Genomic DNA, 22,054 nt, shown 5'->3' on the forward strand with positions numbered 1-22,054 from the left:
CTCTCCCGCTGCAGAGCAGTGGCTCCAGATGCGCAGGCTCAGGGACCATGGCTCAGGGGCCCAGCCGCTCCGCGGCATGTGGGATCCTCCCGGACCCGGGCACAAACCTGTGTCCCCTGCATCGGCAGGTGGACTCTCAACCTCTGCGCCACCAGGGAAACCCCATGGCCATTTTGTTAATTGTTTTCTGGCTGTTTTTATACTTCTTCTATGTTCCTTCCTTCTTCTCTTGTTCTCTTCCCTTGTGATTGGATGGCTTTCTTTAGTGTAATGTTTATATTTCTTTCTCTTTATTTTTTGTGTATCTGTTACAGGTTTTTGGTTTGTGGTTCCCATGAGTTTTATATATAACAGCCTATGAATATAGCAGTCTATTTTAAGTTGATGGTCACTTAAGTTTGTGCAGTTTCTAAAAGCACTACTTTTTTTACTCCCCTCCCTGAACATTTTATGTTTTTGAGGTCATATTTTATTTTATTTTGTGTATCACTTAACTCATTCTTTTAGATATAGATGATTTTACTACTTTTGTCCTTTAACCTTCACACTGACCTTTTAGGTGGTCGATCCACTACTTTTACTAAATGTTTCCCTTCACCAGTGCTATTTTTTTCTTTCATCTTGTTCATTTGTTTGTTTGTTTCTAGTTATAGCCTTTTCTTTTCCATTTAAAAAAGTCCTTTTAACATTTTTTAAGACCAGTTTAGCGATGATGAACTTCTTTAGCTTTTACTTGTTTGGAAAACTCTTTATCTCTCAATTCTGAATGATAATCTTGCTGGGTAGGGTATTCTTGGTCGTAAGTTTTTCCTTTCATTACTTTGACTATATCATGCCACTCCTTTATGGCCTGTAAAGTTTCTGCTGAAAAATCAGCCAATTGCCTTATGGCATATTAACCCTTGTATGTGACTTTTTGTTTTTCTCTCTTTATCTTTAACTATTGCCATTTAATTATGTCTTGGTGTGGATCTCTTTGAGTTCATCTTATTTGGGACTTTGTGCTTCCTGCACCTGGATATCTGTTTTCTTCCCCAGGTTAGGGGAGTTTCAGCCATTGTTTCTTCAGATGGATTTTCTGTCCTTTTCTCTCTCTCTTCTCCTTCTACAGACCCTGTAATGTGAATGTTAGATAGTTGATGTTGTTGCAGTAGTCCCTTAAACTATCCTCATTTTTTAAATTCTTTTTCCTTTTTGCTCTTCTTACTCAGTGATTTTCACCATCCTGTCTTCCATATCATTGATATGTTATTCTGCATCCTCTAATCTGCTGTTGATTTCCTCTAGTGTGTTTTTTACTTCAGTTATTTTATTCTTCAATTCTGATTAGTTCTTTTTTATATTTTCTCTCTCTTTTTTGAAGTTCTCCCTGAGTTCATCCATTCTTCATCCTAGTTTGGTGAGCATCTTTATGACCATTATTTTGAACTCTACCTGGTAAATTGTTTATCTCCATTTTGTTTAGTTCTTTTTCTGAGTTTCTGTCTTGTTTTTTTCATTTGGAAGCTATTCCTTTGTCTTCTCATTTGTCTAACTCTCTGTGTTTGTTTCTATGCATTAGGCATATCATCTATTTCTCCTGGTCCTGAAAAGGTGGTCTTATATAGAAAGTCCCCTGTGGGGTCCAGTATTACAATTCCTCCTGGTCACAAGAGCCAGGATATCCAGGGCTACCCCTGTGTGTGCCCTCTTGTTGTGGTTAGACCACTATTGCTACAGGCACTCTGCTAGGCTGTGCTCACCCCCTTGGTCCAGCCAGCTGATAGGTTTTTCCTCAACTGCTGCAGGCACACTGATGTGTGGGGCTGGTCCCCAGCTCAACTGGCTGCAAGGCCAGCCGGAACTGTTGCAGACATGCTGATATGCTGAGCTAGCTCCCTGGAGTGAGAGCCACTTTGGAGGGGTGCCAGTGCTGGCTGGGACTACCCACTGGCTGGGGCAGAGTGAGAACCACTTTAAAGGGGCCCGCTGGGGCAGGTGGGTTGTGCAGGGCTGGTCCTCAGGAACACCTGGGGAGGGTGCACAGTGTTAGTTAGGTTGAGAAAAGAGAAACAGAAATGGCAGCTGCCAGCAACAGGTCAGCCAGGGGGAAGGAAAGTGAAAAGTAACATAACGGCATCTGACAGTGTTTCCATTCCCAAAGGAAGTTCCACCAGATACCTGCCGTCTGGCACATACCCCCAAATAGTCAGTGAATCTCCTTCTCATATGACCTCGATGCTTTTCAGGCTGTTGCTTCTGCCCTGGTACCTGGAACAGGTGAGTTTGTGTGTGAGCTCTTTATGGGCAGAGTCTTGGTTTCCCACAGCCCTCTGGCTCTTCCAGACTTAAGCCTTGCTGGTTTTCAAAGCCAGACGTTATGGGGGCTGGTCTTCCTTGTGCAGCTCCCCTGGTCTGGGGAGCGTGACGTGGGACTTGGGTCCCTCGCTCCTCAGGGGTCCTCCACAGTTGTAATATCTCTCCCGTTTGTGGGTTGCTGCACTAAGTGTGTGCGTTCTGACTAGACCGTGTATCTCCCCCTCCTACCCATCTCAATGTGGACTTTTCTTTATATCCTCAGTTGTAGAAAATCTGTTCTACTAGTCTTCAGGCCATTCTCAGACATGGTTGTTCTAGCCATAGTTGCAGTTTTGTGTATCCGTAGGAGGAAGTGAGCTCAGGATCCTCCTACTCTGCCATCTTGATCCCATCAAGATTATTTTAAATAGCTTCTCTTAGAAAAGAGTGTAAATGAGCACAATTGCTTGTCACCTGGTTTGTGAGAAAATGTTCCATTGGATAAAGAGACAAAATTGCTGAAGTACAGATTTTTAGCGTGTCTCTTTTTCTTTTCTTATTTAAATAATATCTCCTAATGGTTAAAAAGAGAGAGACATACACAGAACTCTAATGGTTTTGGTTTCCATGGTGATAATTTTTCAGATTCTGACACTGCATGCCACCTAGTGTTTCCAAGCCAAGAGCTTTGATGTAATGGTATCCCAGGTTTTATCTTGTGCTAAAGCTGAAGCTAGGAGCTATCTAAACGTCTTTTTCTTTTTAAAAGTGGCACACTTTTCCATTATGCCAATGCTTGAAACTGCCAGATTGGTGCTTCCATGTCTATAGTTTGTTGCCATTTCCTTTGTGATTTTCCAGTGTTCCGTTCCTGGATGAAATAAAGGTGGATTACCTAGCTCTGATCTCAGGTCCTCTCTTGTTTAGCTTCTCTGAGGCATTCCATTCCCTGTAAAACTCTTATAACCTAGCAAACTATGTATTTTACTCAGTCCCTAGTAAAACTCCTTCAAGAATTGCTGTGTAAGAGTGTTTAGAACTGTGGAAAGACAGAAGACTTACAAATGAAGCAGATTACCCTTCACTATTATCAGCCTGATACAGACTTAGATCATGTTTCCGTGTGTACCAGGGAATCCACATACAATCTGAAATCTGTATTGAAATTCCAAACTTAAGAATTCAGGGCTTCCCTGGTGGCGCAGTGGTTGAGAGTCCGCCTGCCGATGCAGGGGACACGGGTTCGTGCCCCGGTCCGGGAAGATCCCACATGCCGCAGAGCGGCTGGGCCCGTGAGCCATGGCCGCTGAGCCTGCGAGGCCGGAGCGTGTGCTCCACAACAGGAGAGGCCACAACAGTGAGAGGCCCGCGTACCGCAAAAAAAAAAAAAAAAAAAGAATTCAGAACTATCACAGAGTTCTGCTACCTAGAAGTGTAATGTCAAATGATAAACCTAGAGACAGGTTCATCAAAAACCTATATGAAGAATGTCAGCAAATCTTTCTGGAGGCTAGGAAACAAAACCTTGGCTTGAATCTGACATCAAGTTAAAGGTTTAGAATTGTGGCATCCCAGTTCTCCTGTAAACCCTATATTCACTTTCCAAACTAGCTTGATCAGCAATGCCTAAAAGTTTTACTTTGCTTTTCATAGACAAACCTTATTGAACACAATAAAGTAAAGCCCACAGCACAATGCCAGGCATGAATCAGTGCTCAATAAAGAGAAGCTGCTATTCTTACTGGGAATTTGTTTGTTCAATAAATATTTACTGAGCACCTACTGAGTGCTATGCACCTATCCTAGGCACTGAGGATACAACAGTAAACAAAGCAGACAAAAGTCCCTGCCTGCTTTGAGCTTATAGTCTAGTGGAGAGAGATGGTGATAAGTGCTATAAAGAAAGGGCAAACTGGCCTCCTGTGGTAAGTGGATACTGCTTAGATATTACTTCCTTTAGGAAATTTTTCCTAAGCTCCTTTCCCCCGACAGTAACACAAACATGTGCATGCACGGTGACACACAAACACTGTATCTTTTCTCAGCTGCATGCTTAGAGCCTGGCATATAGTAGGGCCTTAATAAATAGTTAAAGAAAGAAAGTCAGAAAGGAAAGACTAATTTCAATCCTTAGGATTGTGTGTTAAACTCAGAATGTGATACCGATTCGATTTAAATCTGTAAAGTGAGAGTGAAGTGACATTCCTGAAAAAAATGTTTGTTAGCAACATGAGGGTTAAACTTGAGGAAAGAAAGACTTGTCATGAATATAATCAGAATATGAGCAAATATATTTTGAAGAACCTAGAGGAAATAGAACATATTTGATTAGAACTGGGAAAAGGCAGTAAAAGCTACACCACCTAAATTTACAGCATAAAAAAGGGGTTGGAATCGGGAAGAAGATAAGTTGTTTTGTTTTGTTTTTTAAGTTCAAGATGGCAAAATGATACAGTTGAAAATAAAACAAGATAATGGGCGAGACAGATTTGAGTAAAGAAAACAATAATGAGGTTAGATTTGTCTATATTCATTTTGTAAAGACTATAAGAATAAAATAAGCAAATGGATAAGAAATTTAAATTTCCATTGTTGGCAATTCTGAAAACTCTGCACAGAGTTCCTTTGATTTTAGATGATATGAAATGTGACATAAAAAGCTAGCCCTACCTTCAGAGGTTTCATCACCAAGCTCAATAATGTGAATATCATGCAAGTTTTCATTTCAACAGTTTGAGATATGGAGGATCTTTTTTTACATAGTCACCCTTCTCACTCCATCTGTTAATCCTCTTGGAGGAACTCACCCTGAGAGGTGAGTTTTCCAAGGGGTAACAAGGTCAGTTTTCAGATTTTAATTTAATGTAGTATGTAAGTTAATTTGTGGCTGGTAATCAGGATGAGAAACATTCATGAAATTTAGCAAAATATATTAATAAACTGAGTATATGGAACACTTTCATAGAGAAAAGAGTCAAAATGACTGTGCAGTTTAAGGTGAAAATAGTCTTGTATTAACTTGTATGAAGTCTTGAGTTAATAGTCTTGTATTAAGATTATAAGACATTACTGACAAATACCTGAACCCTTTTTTTAGCAAGTTTTTATGTATTATTTTCGTTGAGTTTAGCTGATTAAACTTATCTTCTTCCAGATGTGCCAAATACTGGTGTAAACAAACCTAGAGCTTCAGACGCTGTCCATCCCAATAACTATCTCATCAGGACAGAGCCAGAGCAAGGAACCCTCTACTCACCAGAACAGACGTCTCTCCATGAAAGTGAGGGTCTGTTGTATTATCTTCTAAGTATTAGATTTGCTTTTAATACTTCCATTTTGAAAATGAGCATCAGAAGTGTAAAATGAAGATATATTCTGCTGGTTTCATTCCTTCAGGATCATTGGGTAACTCAAGAAGTTCAACACAAATGAATTCTTATTCCGACAGTGGATACCAGGAAGCAGGGAGTTTCCACAACAGCCAGAACTTGAGTAAGGCAGATAATAGGCCACAACATTCATTCATAGGATCAACTAATAACCACCTGGTGAGGAATTCAAGAGCTGAAGGACAAACACTGGTTCAGGTAAGCCAAATACATCTCGATCCTTTTTTTAAAAATGGACTTATTTTACACTATGAGTCCATGATGTTAATGAAATTTTACTCTTGAAATCTAAAACTGCATTAGTTCCTATTAATGAATTCTGATAAATTCTAGACGTTGGAGAGTAATTTTTCTGTAAGCAGCAAGTTTGGCATGAGGGGAATAGTCCACGGAGAGTGTGAGAGGATTGGGTGGAATGTTCTAGTCCCTGAGGGGTTATGAGTTCCTAAAAATACTAGAGCTAAAATATGCTGTAAAGAGTTCTAGAGGGCAAAGCACTATTCCCACACCTGCACAAAATGGGCCTGGCCCATTCTAACCAAAGTTTTTGCCTTCATCATTGGAATTGTTCTCTGAAAACGTATTCTTTTGCTTTGCTAGAATATAGTTATTCCTGCCTATAGGGAGCTACTATACAGAAGCATAACTATTCTGTTAAGGTTTTCTTACTTGATAGTCAAAAATAATAATGCATATGTATTTATAAAAACTCCTTAACTCCTCACTCACTGCCACTTTATTCACCTCAGTCCACCAGCATATGCCAGAATTAATAAAAGTAATAGGAGTCCCGAGTGGCAATAAGTAGTGAGGATCTCTCTGTCCAAGTACCCCCGTGATTTCTCTGGAGCTGAAAAATGGCAAGATGATCAAAGAAGTCAGGCGAACCCTAAGCTTCTCTTAATGCGATACAGGAAGCCCTGAAGGTACACACAGCAGCGGGCCAACATTCGCAATGCCAAAGGAGAAACACCAAACGACTTTGGCTCAGCAATTTAAGGGAAACTTTTAAGTATTAAGAGACATTTCTGGGGCTTCCCTGGTGGCGCAGTGGTTGAGAGTCCGCCTGCTCATGCAGGGAACACGGGTTCGTGCCCTGGTCCGGGAGGATCCCACATGCCGCGGAGCAGCTAGGCCCGTGAGCCATGGCCGCTGGGCCTGCGCGTCCGGAGCCTGTGGTACGCAACGGGAGAAGCCACAACAGTGAGAGGCCTGCGTACCACAAAAAAAAAAAAAAAGAAAGAAAAGAAACATTTCTGTATTAAAACAAACACAAATATGGTGCATGAATTTTAAGGTAAGACAGGAAATCTTGTGCCCATAGCAAACTACTTCCAGCTGCAGACCCCTCTCCACCAGCTCCATTCCTCAGATGGTACATTTACTCCTCTGCTGTTAGGGATGCTCTGATGAAACACTCTGGGAAACTTTGGACTAAATGCTTACAGGAGTTCATCTGCTTAGGTGAATTTCTATGTTGGCAGGTCTGAAGTCACACTTAACGAACAATAATTAATTACACAGATTGTCTATTTTGCCCCTAAGAGTGGCCATGAGACCTTTTTAATTAATTTATTTATTTTTTAACTTACGGTAAGTTAATTTTGTTCCTGGAGATTGCAAGACCATCTTTAAAACTGAACTTGCATGTATTCTGGGGAACACAATTTCTAGATATCTGGGCCAAGTGTCATCCCATTTTGATAGTAAACAGCTTATGTGTGGGATTTTTTAAATTATCTTTAGCACTATTAGTAAACCCCAAGTACAGATTTTAATTTTCCAACTGTCTACTAATTTTTTTGTTTTGTTTTGTTTTTTCTTTTTTAACATCTTTTTTGGAGTATAATTGCTTCACAATGTTGTGTTAGTCTCTGCTGTATAACAAAGTGAATCAGCTATATGTATATGTATATCCCCATATCCCCTCCCTCTTGCATCTCCCTCCCACCCTCCCTATTTCACCCTTCCAGGTGGTCACAAAGCACCGAGTTGATCTCCCTGTGCAACATGGCTGCTTCCTATTAGCTAACTATTTTACATTTGATAGTGTATATATGTCAGTGCTACTCTCTCACTTCATCCCAGCTTACCCTTCCCCCTCACCGTGTCCTCAAGTCCATTCTCTACTTCTGTGTCTTTATTCCTGTCCTGCCCCAGGTTCATTGGAACCTTTTTTTTTTTTTTTTTTTTTTTTTAGATTCCATGTATATGTGTTAGCATACAGTATTTGTTTTTCTCTTTCTGACTTACTTCACTCTCTATGACAGACTCTAGGTCCCTCCATCTCACTACAAGTAACGCAATTTCATTTCTTTATATGGATGAGTAATATTCCCTTGTGTATATGTGCCACATCTTCTTTATCCATTCATCTGTCAATGGACACTTAGGTTGCTTCCATGTCCGGGCCACTGTAAATAGTGCTGCAATGAACATTGTGGTACATGTCTCTTTTTGAATTATGGTTTTCTCAGGGTACATGCCCAGTAGTGGGATTGCTGTTATATGGTATGGTATGGTAGTTCTATTTTTAGTTTTTTAAGGAACTTCCATACTGTTCTCCATAGTGGCTGTATCAATTTACATTCCCACCAACAGTGCAGGAGGGTTCCCTTTTCTCCACACTGTCTCCAGCATTTATTGCTTATAGATTTTTGATGATGGCCATTCTGACTGATGTGAGGTGATACTTCATTGTAGTTTTGATTTGCATTTCTCTAATGATTAGTGATATTGAGCATCCTTTCATGTGTTTGTTGGCTATCTGTATATCTTCTTTGGAGAAATGTCTATTTAGGTCTTCTGCCCATTTTTGGATTGGGTTGTTTGTATTTTTGACATTGAGCTTCATGAGCTGCTTATATATTTTGGTGATTAATCCTTTGTCAGTTGCTTCATTTGCAAATATTTTCTCCCATTCTGAGGGTTGTCTTTTTGTCTTGTTTATGGTTTCCTTTGCTGTGCAAAAGCTGTGAAGTTTCATTAGGTCCCATTTGTTTATTTTTGTTTTTATTTCCATTTCTCTAGGAGGTGGGTCAAAAAGGATCTTGCTGTGATTTATGTCAAAGAGTCTGCTGCCTATGTTTTCCTCTAAGAGTTTTATAATGTCTGGCCTTACATTTAGGTCTTTAATCCATTTTGAGTTTATTTTTGTATACGGTGTTAGGGAGGGTGCTAATTTCATTCTTTTACATGTAGCTGTCCAGTTTTCCCAGCACCACTTATTGAAGAGAATTCTTTTCTCCATTTTATATTCTTGCCTCCTTTATCAAAGATAAGGTGACCATATGTGCATGGGTTTATCTCTGGGCTTTCTATCCTGTTCCATTGATCTGTATTTTCTGTTTTGGGGCCAGTACCATACTGTCTTGGTTACTGTTGCTCTGTATTATAGACTGAAGTCAGGGAGCCTGATTCCTCTAGCTCCGTTTTTCTTTCTCAAGAGTGCTTTGGCTACTTGGGGTCTTTTGTGTTTCCATACAAATTGTGAATTTTTTGTTCTAGTTCTGTGAAAAATGCCATTGGTAGTTTGATAGGGATCACGTTGAATCTGTAGATTGCCTTGGGTAGTATAGTCATTTTCATAATGTTGATTCTTCCAATCCAAGAACATGGTATATCTCTCCATCTGTTTGTATCATCCTTAATTTCTTTCATCAGTGTCTTATAGTTTTCTGCATACAGAAAACTTTTGCATTCCTTGTGGGCCTCAATTAGGTGTCCACAGTTCTCTTGTCCTTTCTCAATCACGCATCGCACACCTTCTTGGTCTCTGGGCAGGCACAGCAGGGCTGCAGAGGCTTCTTCTCCTGCGACTCAGATGGGGCAGGGCTTGTGGCCGCCAAACCAGGCATTTTTTGCACCAAAAGCAGCAACTAGCACAGACACCCTAAACGCCAGCCTCCGCAAACGCCACCGATTGCCTGCAATCTTTTGTCTCCTTAGGTATGTTTATTCCTAGGTGTTTTATTCTTTTCATTGCAGAGGTAAATGGGAGTGTTTCCTTAATTTCTCTTTCAGATTTTTCATCATTGGTGTATAGGAATGCAAGAGATTTCTGTACATTAATTTTGTATCCTGCTACTTTACCACATTCATTGATTAGCTCTAGCAGTTTTCTAGTAGCATCTTTAGGATTCTCTATGTATAGTATCATGTCATCTGCAAACAGTGACAGCTTTACTTCTTCTTTTCCGATTTGGATTCCTTTTATTTCTTTTTCTTCTCTGATTACTGTGGCTAAAACTTCCAAAACTATGTTGAATAATATTTGTGAGCGTGGCATCCTTGTCTTGTTCCTGATTTTAGAGGAAATGGTTTCAGTTTTTCACCACTGAGGACGATGTTGGCTTTTTCACCACTGAGGACGATGTGGGTTTGTCATATATGGCCTTTATTTGTTGAGGTAAGTTCCTTCTATGCCTACTTTCTGGAGAGTTTTTATCATAAATGGGTGTTGAATTTTGTCAAAAGCTTTTTCAGCATCTATTGAGATGATCATATGATTTTTATCCTGCAGTTTGTTAATATGGTGTATCACATTGATTGATTTGCATATATTGAAGAATCCTTGCATTCCTGGGATAAACGCCACTTGATCATGGTGTATGATCCTTTTAATGTGCTGTTGGATTCTGTTTGTTAGTATTTTTGTTGAGGATTTTTGCATCTAGGTTCATCAGTGATATTGGTCTGTAGTTTTCTTTTTTGGGGACGTCTTTGTCTGGTTTTGGTATCAGGGTGATGATGGCCTTGTAAAATGAGTTTGGGAGTATTCCTCCCTCTGCTATTTTGGCAGAGTTTGAGAAGGATAGGTGCTAGCTCTTCTCTAAATGTTTGGTAGCATTCACCTGTGAAGCCATCTGGTCCTGGACTTTTGTTGGAAGATTTTTAATCACAGTTTCAATTTCAGTGCTTGTGATGGGTCTGTTTATATTTCTATTTCTTCCTGGTTCAGTCTCGGAAGGTTGTGCTTTTCTAAGAATTTGTCCATTTCTTCCAGGTTGTCCATTTTATTGGCACATAGTTGCTTATAGTAATCTCTCATGATCCTTTGTATTTCTGCAGTGTCAGTTGTTACTTCTCCTTTTTCATTTCTAATTCCGTTGAGTTGAGACTTCTCCCTTTTTTTCTTGATGAGTCTGGCTAATGGTTTATCAATTTTGTCTATCTTTTCAAAGAACCAGCTTTTAGTTTTATTGATATTTGCTATTGTGTCCTTCATTTCTTTTTCATTTATTTTTGATCTGATCTTTATGATTTCTTTCATTCTGCTAACTTTGGGGGGGTTTTTTTGTTGTTCTTCTTCTTTCTCTAGTTGCTTAGGTGTAAGGTTAAGCTGTTTATTTGAGATTTTTCTTGTTTCTTGAGGTAGGATTGTATTGCTATAAACTTCCCTCTTAGAAATGCATTTGCTTCATCCCATAGGTTTTGGGTTGCCGTGTTTTCATTGTCATTTGTCTCTAGATATCTTTTGATTTCCTCTTTGATTTCTTTAGTGATCTCTTGGTTATTTAATAGCATAGTGTTTAGCCTCCATGTGTCTGTATTTTTTACAGTTTTTTTCCTGTGATTGATATCTAGTCTCATAGCATTGTGATCAGAAAAGATACTTAATATGATTTCAATTTTCTTAAATTTACCAAGGCCTGATGTGTGACCCGAGATATGATCTATCCTGGAGAATGTTCCATGAGCACTTGAGAAGAAAGCGTATTCTATTGTTTTTGGATGGAATGTCCTATAAGTATCAATTAAGTCCATCTTGTTTAATGTGTCATTTAAAGCTTGTGTTTCCTTATTTAATTTCATTTTGGATGTTCTGTCCACTGGTGAAAGTGGGGTGTTAAAGTCCCCTACTATGAATGTGTTACTGTCAATTTCCCCTTTTATGGCTGTTAGCATTTGCTTTATATATTGAGGTGCTCCTATGTTGGGTGCATAAATATTTACAATTGTTATATCTTCTTCTTGGATTGATCCCTTGATCATTATGTAGTGTCCTTCTTTGTCTCTTGTAATAATCTTTATTTTAAAGTCTATTTTGTCTGATAATGAGAATTGCTACTCCAGCTTTCTTTTGATTTCCATTTGCATGGAATATATTTTTCCATCCCCTCACTTTCAGTCTGTATGAGTCCCTAGGTCTGAAGTGGGTGTCTTGTAGACAGCATATATATGGGTCTTGTTTTTGTATCCATTCAGCCAATCTGTGTCTTTTGTTTGGAGCATTTAATCCATTTACATTTAAGGTAATTATCAATATGTATGTTCCCATTACCATTTTTAAATTGTTTTGGGTTTGCTCTTGTAGGTCTTTTCCTTCTCTTATGTCTCCTGTCTAGAGAAGCTCCTTTAGCATTTGTTGTAAAGCTGGTTTGGTGGTGCTGAATTCTCTTAGCTTTTGCTTGTCTGTAAAGGTTTTCATTTCTCTGTCAAATCTGAATGAGTTCATTGCTGGGTAGAGTAATCTTGGTTGTAGGTTTTTCCCTTTCATCACTTTCAATATGTCCTGCCACTCCCTTCTGGCTTGCAGAGTTTCTACTGAAAGATCAGCTGTTAATCTTACGGGGATTCCTTTGTATGTTATTTGTTGCTTTTCCCCTGCTGCTTTTAATATCTTTTCTTTGCATTTAATTTTTGATAGTTTGATTATTATGTGTCTCGGTGTGTTTCTCCTTGGGTTTGTCTTTTGTGGCACTCCCTGCGCTTCCTGGACTTGATTGACTATTTCCTTTCCCATGTTAGGGAAGTTTTCAACTATAAGCTCTTCAAATATTTTCTCAGGCCCTTTCTTTTTCTATTCTTCTTCTGAGACCCATATAATTAGAATGTTGATGTGTTCATTATTGTCCCAGAGATCTCTGTGACTGTCCTCAATTCTTTTTTCTTTATTCTGCTCTGCAGCAGTTATTTCCACTATTTTATCTTCCAGGTCACTTATCCGTTCTTCTGCCTCAGTTATTCTGCTATCAATTCCTTCTAGAGAATTTTTAATTTCATTTATTGTGTTGTTCATCATTGTTTATTTGCTCTTTAGTTCTTCTAGGTCCTTGTTAAACGTTTCTTGTATTTTCTCCATTCTATTTCCACAATTTTGGATCATCTTTACTATCATTACTCTGAATTCTTTTTCAGGTAGACTCCCTATTTTCTCTTCATTTATTTTGTCTGTTTGGTTTTTACCTTACTCATTTATCTCCTGCATATTTCTCTGTCTTCTCATTTTGCTTAACTTACTGTGTTTGGGGTCACCTTTTCGCTGGCTGCAGGTTCATAGTTCTTGTTGTTTCTGGAGTCTGCCCCCAGTAGTTGAGGTTGGTTCAGTGGCTTGTGTAGGCTTCCTGGTGGAGGGGACTGGTGCCTGTGTTCTGGTGGGTGGGGCTGGATCTTGTCTTTCTGGTGGGCAGGCCACGTCCAGTGGTGTGTTTTGGGGTGTCTGTGAACTTAGTATGATTTTATGAAGCCTCTCTGCTAATGGGTGGGGTTGTGTTCCTGTCTTGCTAGTTATTTGGCATGGGGCATCCAGCGCTGGTGCTTGCTCTCTGTTGGGTGGAGCTGGGTCTTAACGTTGAGACTGTGATATCTGGGAGAGCTGTTGCCGATTGATATTATGTGGGGCCAGGAGGTCTCTGGTGGTCCAAGGTCCTGAACTCGGCTCTCCCCTTTCAGAGGCTCAGGCCTGACACCAGGCCAGAGCACCAAGACCCTGTCAGCCACATGGCTCAGAAGAAAAGGGAGAAAAAAAGAAAGAAAAATAATAATAAAATAATAGAAAATAATTCAAATTAAAAAAATAAGAAAGCAATTTGAAAAACACGAAGAGAGCAACCAAACCAATAAACAAATCCACAAATGATAACAAGCACTAAAAACTATACTAAGATAAACATAAATATCAGAAACAAGTTAGTCGCAGACAGCAAACCCCAAGTCTACAGTTGCACCCAAAGTCCACCGCCTCAATTTTGGGTTGACGCATTGTCTATTCTGGTATTCCACATATGCAGGGTACCTCAAGTTGATTGTGGGGATTTTATCCACTGCTCCTGAGGCTGCACAGAGAAATTTCCCTTTCTCCTCTTTGTTCGCACAGCTCCTGGGTTTCAGCTTTGGTTTTGGTCCCATCTCTGCATGTAGGTCACCCTGAGGCTTCTGTTCCCGCCCAGACTGGACAGGGTTAAAGCAGCGGCTGATTAGGGGGCTCTCGCTCACTCACACGGGGGGATGGAGAGGTACGGTAGTTATAATTGGAATGCAGGGCGAGCCTGCGTTGGCAGAGGCCGGCATGATGTTGTGACAGCCTGAGGCACACTGTGTGTTCTCCTGCCTACTAATTTTTAAACTCCCTCTTTCTTGCCTTATTGTTTATTTTCAGTCACCTTCCCTCCCCAGATCTTCTCCTTTCCATGGCTATTGCCTTCCCAGAATTGTTGAGTTTGAGCACCCAAGTGGTCTCAGAGCAGGTGTTTCAGCCAGCCAACTGCTTATGACACGTGGAGACAAAACATGTTTCTTCTTATGGCATCTAAGAGTATACAAAGTCTGTGACTCATCCCTTTTCTTCTTTTATTGCCCCAACTAAAAGTGAAAGGGGGTTGATGACAACTGTACTCTAGTAGTCACTAAGGAGATACAGAAAAACCTTGGTCCTGAGCTTATAACCCACTGCCTCAGTCCAGCCACCATTCTTCTTCATTGTTGTCCTGCATCAAGAAAGGGATCTGAGACTCAGTGTTTGCAAAAGTCTATGGATTCATAGCCCTGGCAGAGATGTTCTTCATTTCCCAGTCTGGTCATTTGTAGCTGGCCAGAACTCAGCAGAGATTTTGAGCATACCTCCTGCTGGAACAGATTGAGGGTACTTGTATTTGCATCTCTTTTGATCCACCAGCTTAAGACAAGAGCTTATAAATCAAAGGAGGTAGAAAGAAATGGCTGAAATCACTAGCAGCCACACTTAAGCTAAAAGAAAAGATAGATTTGGCTAACGCACTAATGCAGCACTCACAGAGGAGAGCTGAGAGCACAGGCCCTATCCAAACGTTCAATTATTCCACTTTGAAAGAACCTTCCTTTTGTTAATGGGGCCAACCCATAAAGACAGTTGTAAAGGCAGTTATAGATACTGCTCTAGCTTTATCTAGATTAACATATTGGAAAAGTTTTGTTTTGTTTGTTTTGTTTTTGTTTTACACAAATGGGTTAACTTAGCCAAACTTTGACTCGCAGGGTACAAAATAAGTACACTGGTCCAGTGACCCTTCACACTTGCAATACAGCATAGTATGTGTTGTGGAAAATGTGTAGGCAGAGGGTAAAATAATGTAAAGACAAAAGAAAAAAAGAATATTAAATGTCTTTAGATCTCTCCTTACTGGTTGGTTTTAGTGTTCTGAAGGGGAAAGTTGGAGATTAAAGCACCACCAAAAAAAAAAATAGTAGAACAAGAAAAACAGAATAAGGAAAAAATTAAGATCCAGCTCTACAGCAAAAAAAGGAAGAGAAACTTAGATGCCTAAAATAAATAGTGAATTCACATTCTATAGTGAGCTATGTACATTTTTTTGTGTAATGACAATGGACACACAACCCTGGATAAACCATTCTCTTTTCTCCCCCTTTCATCAGCCATCAGTAGCCAATCGGGCCATGAGAAGAGTTAGTTCAGTTCCGTCTAGAGCACAGTCTCCTTCTTATGTTATCAGCACAGGCGTGTCTCCTTCAAGGGGGTCACTGAGAACTTCTCTTGGTAGTGGATTCGGCTCTCCATCAGTGACCGACTCCCGACCACTGAACCCCAGTGCATACTCCTCCACCACATTACCTGCTCAGCGGGCAGCCTCTCCGTACTCTGCCCAGAGACCCGCCTCCCCATCAGCTGTACGTCGGATTGGGTCGGTCACCTCCCGGCAGACCTCCAGTCCCAACGGACCAACCCCTCAGTACCAAACGACCACCAGAGTGGGGTCCCCACTGACCCTGACGGATGCACAGACTCGAGTAGCTTCCCCATCCCAAGGCCAGGTGGGGTCATTATCCCCCAAACGCTCAGGGATGACCGCCGTACCGCAGCATCTGGGACCTTCACTGCAAAGGACTGTTCATGACATGGAACAATTTGGACAGCAGCAGTATGACATTTACGAGAGGATGGTTCCACCTCGGCCAGACAGCCTGACAGGTGAGTACAAGGGGACAGCCCTACACAAAGTCCAGCGGGAAAGTCTTCCATGTAACCGTTGTTGAAACAGAGCATGTAACTTGGAAAAAAGCTTACATTTTTATCTTAAAATTTATACTGCAGACTTCAGGCTGACTTGTCTTTCAGGCTCTATAATTTTTTTTCTTTTTGCGGTACCTGGGCCTCCCACTGCTGTGGCCCCTCCCGCTGCGGAGCACAGGTTCCAGACACGCAGGCTCAGTGGCCATGGCTCACGGGCCCAGCTGCTCCACGTTACGTGGGATCTTCCCAGACCGGGGCAAGAGCCCGCGTCCCCTGCGTCAGCAGGCAGACTCCCAACCACTGCGCCACCAGGGAAGCCCTGGACTCTATAATTTTTAATGCACCGAATTACACACATTTATATCACCAGACCTCTTTTGTAATGAATACATTTCCCCCATCCCTCACAATATTAGGATATAAGAGGTACTTTTTTGCTTTTTAGAAGAATTGGTTGGAATTCTAAACTGTTCGTTGAGGTTTTTCACAGTGAAATAGTTTTCACTAGCTAGGCGTACCCATACTCAAAACCCTAAGATATGTTAAAAGGTGGTATCAGAATGTCTGTTCAAATTTTGTTTTTTAAAGAAATGCCCTAATAGTGTAGACTAGAATATGGATTTCCTCACTTACTGCCTTGATTTTTAGTATCCTGATGGGAAAGCACAAATTTCTTATGAATTACTACCTTCAAATGCCACTTGTATTAAATCAGAAAGACACCAACCAGGTCACTGGTAGTCCAACTGTTTCCTTCAGGGTTTTTTCACGGCGGGTACCCTACATGATGTATAGACTTGTTCTTTTGATTAAAATGAATTCATCTTTAGCTAGGGTTCTAAATAATATTTTAAAAGTAACATATACATAATGGTAAAAAGAATTCAAACTATGCAGGGAAATACGAATTGAGAAGTGAAAGTCTCAGCCTTCTCTTTACCCTCACCCAGTCCCACTCACCAGTTTATGTATCTTCCAGAATGTTTGATTACATATATGAGTATATACATCACATACAAATGTGCACACATTGTGTTTCTTTTTTATTTTTAATGCTGTTGGAATTCTATTATATATATCTTCTATACCTTGTTCATTTTTTAATATGTCAAGAGTTCTACTTCATTCTCTCAAGGGATGCCTAGGACCCTATTTTATAGATGTATTATAATTTAATCACTTTGCTATTAATGGACATTTAGGTTTTCTCATTTTTAGCTGTTAGAGACAATGATGCAATATATATTATTCCTCCTGCATATTTGCACATAGCTACTAAGATAACTATGGGATCCATTTCTTGAAGTAGAATTGCTGGATCAAAATATGTGTGTATATTTTCTTAATGAAATACTGTCAAATTGCCCCCAGGAAGGTTTTATAGATTTCTATTTATACCAGTAGTTTGAGCGCATGTTCCCTACACCTTCACTAGCACTGCATGATGTCAAAGAGTTTCATCTTTGCCAGTCTGGCAGTTAAAAAGCTGTACCTCATTGTTTCAAGTGGCCTGTGTTGAGTAATGACTGAGGTTGATGATTTCATATGTTTATCAGCCATTTTATTGCTTTTCTGCAAACCGTGAGTTCAGGTCGTCTATTTTTTTAATTTGTAAATGCTTATTATACTTGAAATAAATTAACCCCTTGTAATACACTTCTCAGGTATTTTTCTCATTTTGTAATTTGTCTTTTGACTTTGTTTTTGGTATTTCTTATTTACAGAAGTTTTTAATATTTTGTGAAGTAAGATTAATATCCTTTCCGTATGGCTGCTGGGAAAGGTAAAGCCTTTTTGAAATTTTCTGATTGAAGAATCTTGCACAAAGAATTAATATTGAACTTGATTCTGAGCTCAAGGAAATTCCTAGTGGAGAAACTGCCTCTTTTTCATTCAGCCGTTAGAGGGGTGTCCTTGGCTTAGATATTTTCTGGCATGCCTCTGAAAAGTATGCAGCAGAGTGAGGTGGAATCATTTACGACATTCTGTCTCTGAAGGAAACCTTAAGAGATAAATAGTTCTGAGGATTTCTGTGCCCCAGCCCCGCCCCGTGTATGTGAACAACGGCTGTGCAGAAATCTATGTTTGCAGTAGAGTGAAGAGGAAGCCCAGGAAAGAAAGTGAGCACATAAAGTACTGTCTCCATGTTTAACCCTGGAGCGCTGATCTCCTTTGGTTTAAAAAACCTGCTTCTCTGACAGTGCAGGTGAAGTTAGACTTTATGTTTCAGGGGGAAAAAAATTATACGTAGCCTATTATGGATTTTTTTTTTTTCCTAGAATATGACAGTCTTCAAAAGAAGTAAAGGATTTCTTAAAATGTTCTAGGGACGCTTTGGTTTCCATCATCTAGCTACCTGCCCAATTAGTCTGAATGTGGATCCTAATTTGTAAATTCCTCTCTTTTTTTTTCTTATTTTAGAAAGTGATGCGCTTGTCATTATATTTACTATGCTTCTGATTTCAAAGGCTTAATAACCTGCTAATTGATAAGCCTAAAGCAATATTTTATAATAGATTCAGACACTTGGATATTTGGTGATCATAATTTAAATGATGTATATAAATTACTTCCTACAACAGAAAAATATGTCTGCCTGAAAATATTCATTTCAGTATAATCATAGCATATCAAGACAAGTTTTGAGAATAAGAAGAATTCATATTTGGAAGATAAATTTATGTTTGTTTTTACTGACTTAAAATATAAAGGTTTTAAATCACAAGGAATATATCATTGAAGTAGGTAAACTAGTATGTATTTGTGGAATTGCAACATATCACTTGTCTTCCAGTTTAAAAGATATTAAGTTATAATAGCCTTTCTGCACAATCATTTTACTTAATCTATAGGGGCTATGTAATTTTTTAAATGTTAATCTACAGTAGTTGTGTTTTTGTTTTAATGCATGAGTAGGTAAACAGAAATATTTACCATCATAATGTTATTCACAAAGATTTCTAATATCGAGAAATTGCTATTTCACTATAATTCTTAAGTTTTTATTTCCCGTTATAGTCTATCACATACAGTCATTTCATCTCACTAATAATCCTGTAACAGGGGGCTGTTTATTGGATACTTTTTATAGTTGTAAGTGGTAACAAGCTCATTTGGTTACCTTTCTTGTGAAATCATAGTAAATGTTTATGAAAGTTTTCATATTATATGGATTCCAGTGAAGACTCCGGCTAGATCCTGGCACAGTGAGAATATCACATTCTGAACGGGGCAGAATGCTTTGGTCTCTTTTCACATCACTGTGGTGGTGAGCCAAGGCGGCTTAGCCAACTTTAGGAGCATCCAGGGCTCAGCTTGCCTCCGCCCAAGTGTTTGCGATCTTCAGAGTCTCACAGTAAATCAAGGGCTCTAGTGAATATTAAAATAATGCCTCATACTGATAAGATTTCCAAGAACTAGGTGCATTTTCCTGCCCACTTTACATTAACAAAATCAATGCCTCCAACTTTTGTTCAAGATACTCTTGGGCTCTATAAAGAAATGGAGTTTATACTGTACTAAGAATGAGAAATCTGCCAGTGAATAAAAAGCTGAAATCCTCAGATGAGAACTTTACAACAGCAATCATAATATGGTCTTTAGAGTTACATGGGCTTCCATGAACCCCTGGTGAGCTAACCTCCCTCCTTAACCTTATGTCTGTGGAGGGCTCTGTCCAGTTCAAGGTTTCTCACACCATGTCTCATTGATCCTTGAGAAATAGCTTTGTCCAGTGCAATGACAGATCATGGAGGGGGCTTCCTCTCAGCCCCACCAGGAAGTAGCTCTCTGAAGGGGATGAACTACATTTCCTTTGGGGCTCTGTTTCCTCAATTTTAAAATGGGAAGATTTGGCTGAATGAGCTCCCAATTATAAGATTGTATAAACCTGTGATCTTCATTTTAGCAAGTGAGGAGCCAGTAGCCAAAACCCACATTTGTTCATTTAATTTCTTCCCATGTCACATTGCTGTCCGGGGTTGGTAATAATCATTCATATTAGAAGCTTTAATGTATTAACTTTCTTGCCACTCCTCACTAAGCAACATGTAATTATCACTCACATTCAGGCCCATTCACTTTTAGTTGTCATATGATTAACTGAGCTAACAAGATGTGAGCAATCGTGTCTTTTGGTAATTAGTTACTGTGTTGATTATTTGCAGTCTTTTTAAAAGCGAATATATGCTGACTGACCTCAGATATGTTTGTGCTTTTTCTTGCTCGTATTTAGAATGTAACCTTAGTTGGTATTCTTACCAAGTGACAAATTTTACTTACTAATGAATGATGACACCTCACAAATTTCTGAGCATCATAATGTAGAATATACTAATTCACTTTTTTAAAGAAAATAACAGTTTGGGTTTGAAATTTGCATTAATTATTAATAATTTGAATGAGAGTATTTGAAATGACTTAATACACTAACTTTGTACTTTTCCTTTACACTAGAAAGAAGGTAAACAAGAATCTGGTATTTGGATTCCTAGAAAAACACTTGTTTTGTTTTTTTAATTGTGATAACAAATAATAAAAGAATACTTTATAAATCTTATTAGTTCGCTGATGATATTTTAAACTTTGTAACATAAAATTTCACCTTTTTCTATAAAAATCTTGGATGAATGAATTGAGACAAAGTTCAGAACAGTTCTTGAACATCAGCCTATTTCTAAGTGCTATTATGTAGGTGTCGTCTTAAGTGTTGGGATTTAAAGAGGTGTGGGACATGACGGCGCTCTCTTTTTGGTCACCATCATAAAATAGCTTACAGTTGGGGGATGAATTTCAGAGTATCAAACCATTTAATAATTTCTTATATTTTTTTAAGAAAATTTACTTTTATCCTGCTGCCAGAGGAGAAAGTTTTATTTTTAGAATGTATATGGTATCCCATTCATATCTGTTATCCCTCTTTTGTAAAACTCACTAGGTTTGGTGTCTAGACTCAGCATTTGGTCCTGTTGTTTAGGAGTTATACTTTTAACCTCACCACAGCTTTCAAGTTTTTTAATGATGTAATTTTCCTGCCTGTAGGCTTACGGAGTTCCTATGCTAGTCAGCACAGCCAGCTTGGACAAGACCTTCGTTCAACTGTGTCTCCCGACTTGCACATCACTCCTATCTATGAGGGGAGGACCTATTACAGCCCAGTTTACCGCAGCCCAAACCACGGAACCGTGGAGCTCCAAGGATCGCAGACAGCACTGTACCGCACAGGTTCGGGTGGGCATCAGCTCTGTTCAGCTGCTTTCCCAATTTCACCAGCCCAAGAGTAGAGGATTTTATTGAGATGGATTTCCTGTTAGAGTGAATTCATATTGCCCATTTGGTTGTCAGATAAGCAGCCATGAAAGCAAATCAATAAACAGTAAAACAGAAGTTCATTTAGTACCTACTTATAAGTGATATATTTTTACCTTAGTTCAATCTGATCAGTGAACACAGTGATTATATTTTAATTCACAAATAAGTTTGTTGAGCTATAAATCCGACTCCTCAGGTTAGAAGCATATCAGATATAGAAAGGAAAGCCTTTTTTGGAATATTTCTTTGTAATTTTTGTTTCCTAGAACACGTATTTAGAGAAAATCCCTACGTGAGCTATTGGCTTATCTTTGATTTAGCATGTATGTAGCCCAAGTGTATGTGGTATTACTCTTTTTTCGTTACTGAATCTCTTCTGAATTCTTAAGTGATAGAATGTGAAATAAATATTCCTTATGATGGACTTAATCTGGGACAGAATGCAATGATGGCAGTTATAAAAATAGGGAACAGGAATTCACCAGGGGTCCAGTGGTTAGAACTCCGTGCTTCCACTGCAGGGGGCCCAGGTTCGAGCCATGGTTGGGGAACTAAGATCCCACATACCACGTGGTGTGACCAAACAATAATAATAATAATTTTTAAAATAAGAAAAATAAGCAGCTAGTGCATCACACCCTTGCACCCCCAGACTCACATTTGTGTCACACCGTAGCGGCTGATAGAGCAGAAGCTAGAACCTGTGGCCATGTGAGCTGCCAGATTGTGCTACGGGCGTGGCTTATAAAGTCCCAAGAGGCTGCTTTAAAAAAAAAAAAAGTTAGTACAGATTTATTAACGTGCCCATAAATGAATTCCAGGTAGCAATGATAATTCCCTAAAGACACAG

At 39.3% G+C, this 22,054-nt stretch overlaps 1 protein-coding gene across 17 annotated transcripts in view; it reads left to right on the forward strand.

The window, feature by feature from the left end:
- The window catches only part of PKP4 (plakophilin 4), a 961,933-nt gene that overhangs the window by 891,543 nt on the left and 48,336 nt on the right, over nucleotides 1–22,054 (forward strand). For 12 of the 17 annotated variants that reach the window (XM_049712690.1, XM_049712689.1, XM_049712685.1 and 9 more), the window contains 4 exons: nucleotides 5,432–5,563; nucleotides 5,674–5,864; nucleotides 15,300–15,852; nucleotides 20,935–21,123. In XM_049712690.1, coding sequence (XP_049568647.1) covers nucleotides 5,432–5,563; nucleotides 5,674–5,864; nucleotides 15,300–15,852; nucleotides 20,935–21,123 — 1,065 coding nt within the window. The remainder of the gene's footprint in view (nucleotides 1–5,431; nucleotides 5,564–5,673; nucleotides 5,865–15,299; nucleotides 15,853–20,934; nucleotides 21,124–22,054) is intronic. The other 5 variants (XM_049712693.1, XM_049712695.1, XM_049712692.1 and 2 more) reach the window with 3 other exon arrangements.

The sequence above is a fragment of the Orcinus orca genome, chromosome 7 (assembly GCF_937001465.1).
Source record: "Orcinus orca chromosome 7, mOrcOrc1.1, whole genome shotgun sequence".
Classification (NCBI taxonomy): Eukaryota; Metazoa; Chordata; class Mammalia; order Artiodactyla; family Delphinidae; genus Orcinus; species Orcinus orca.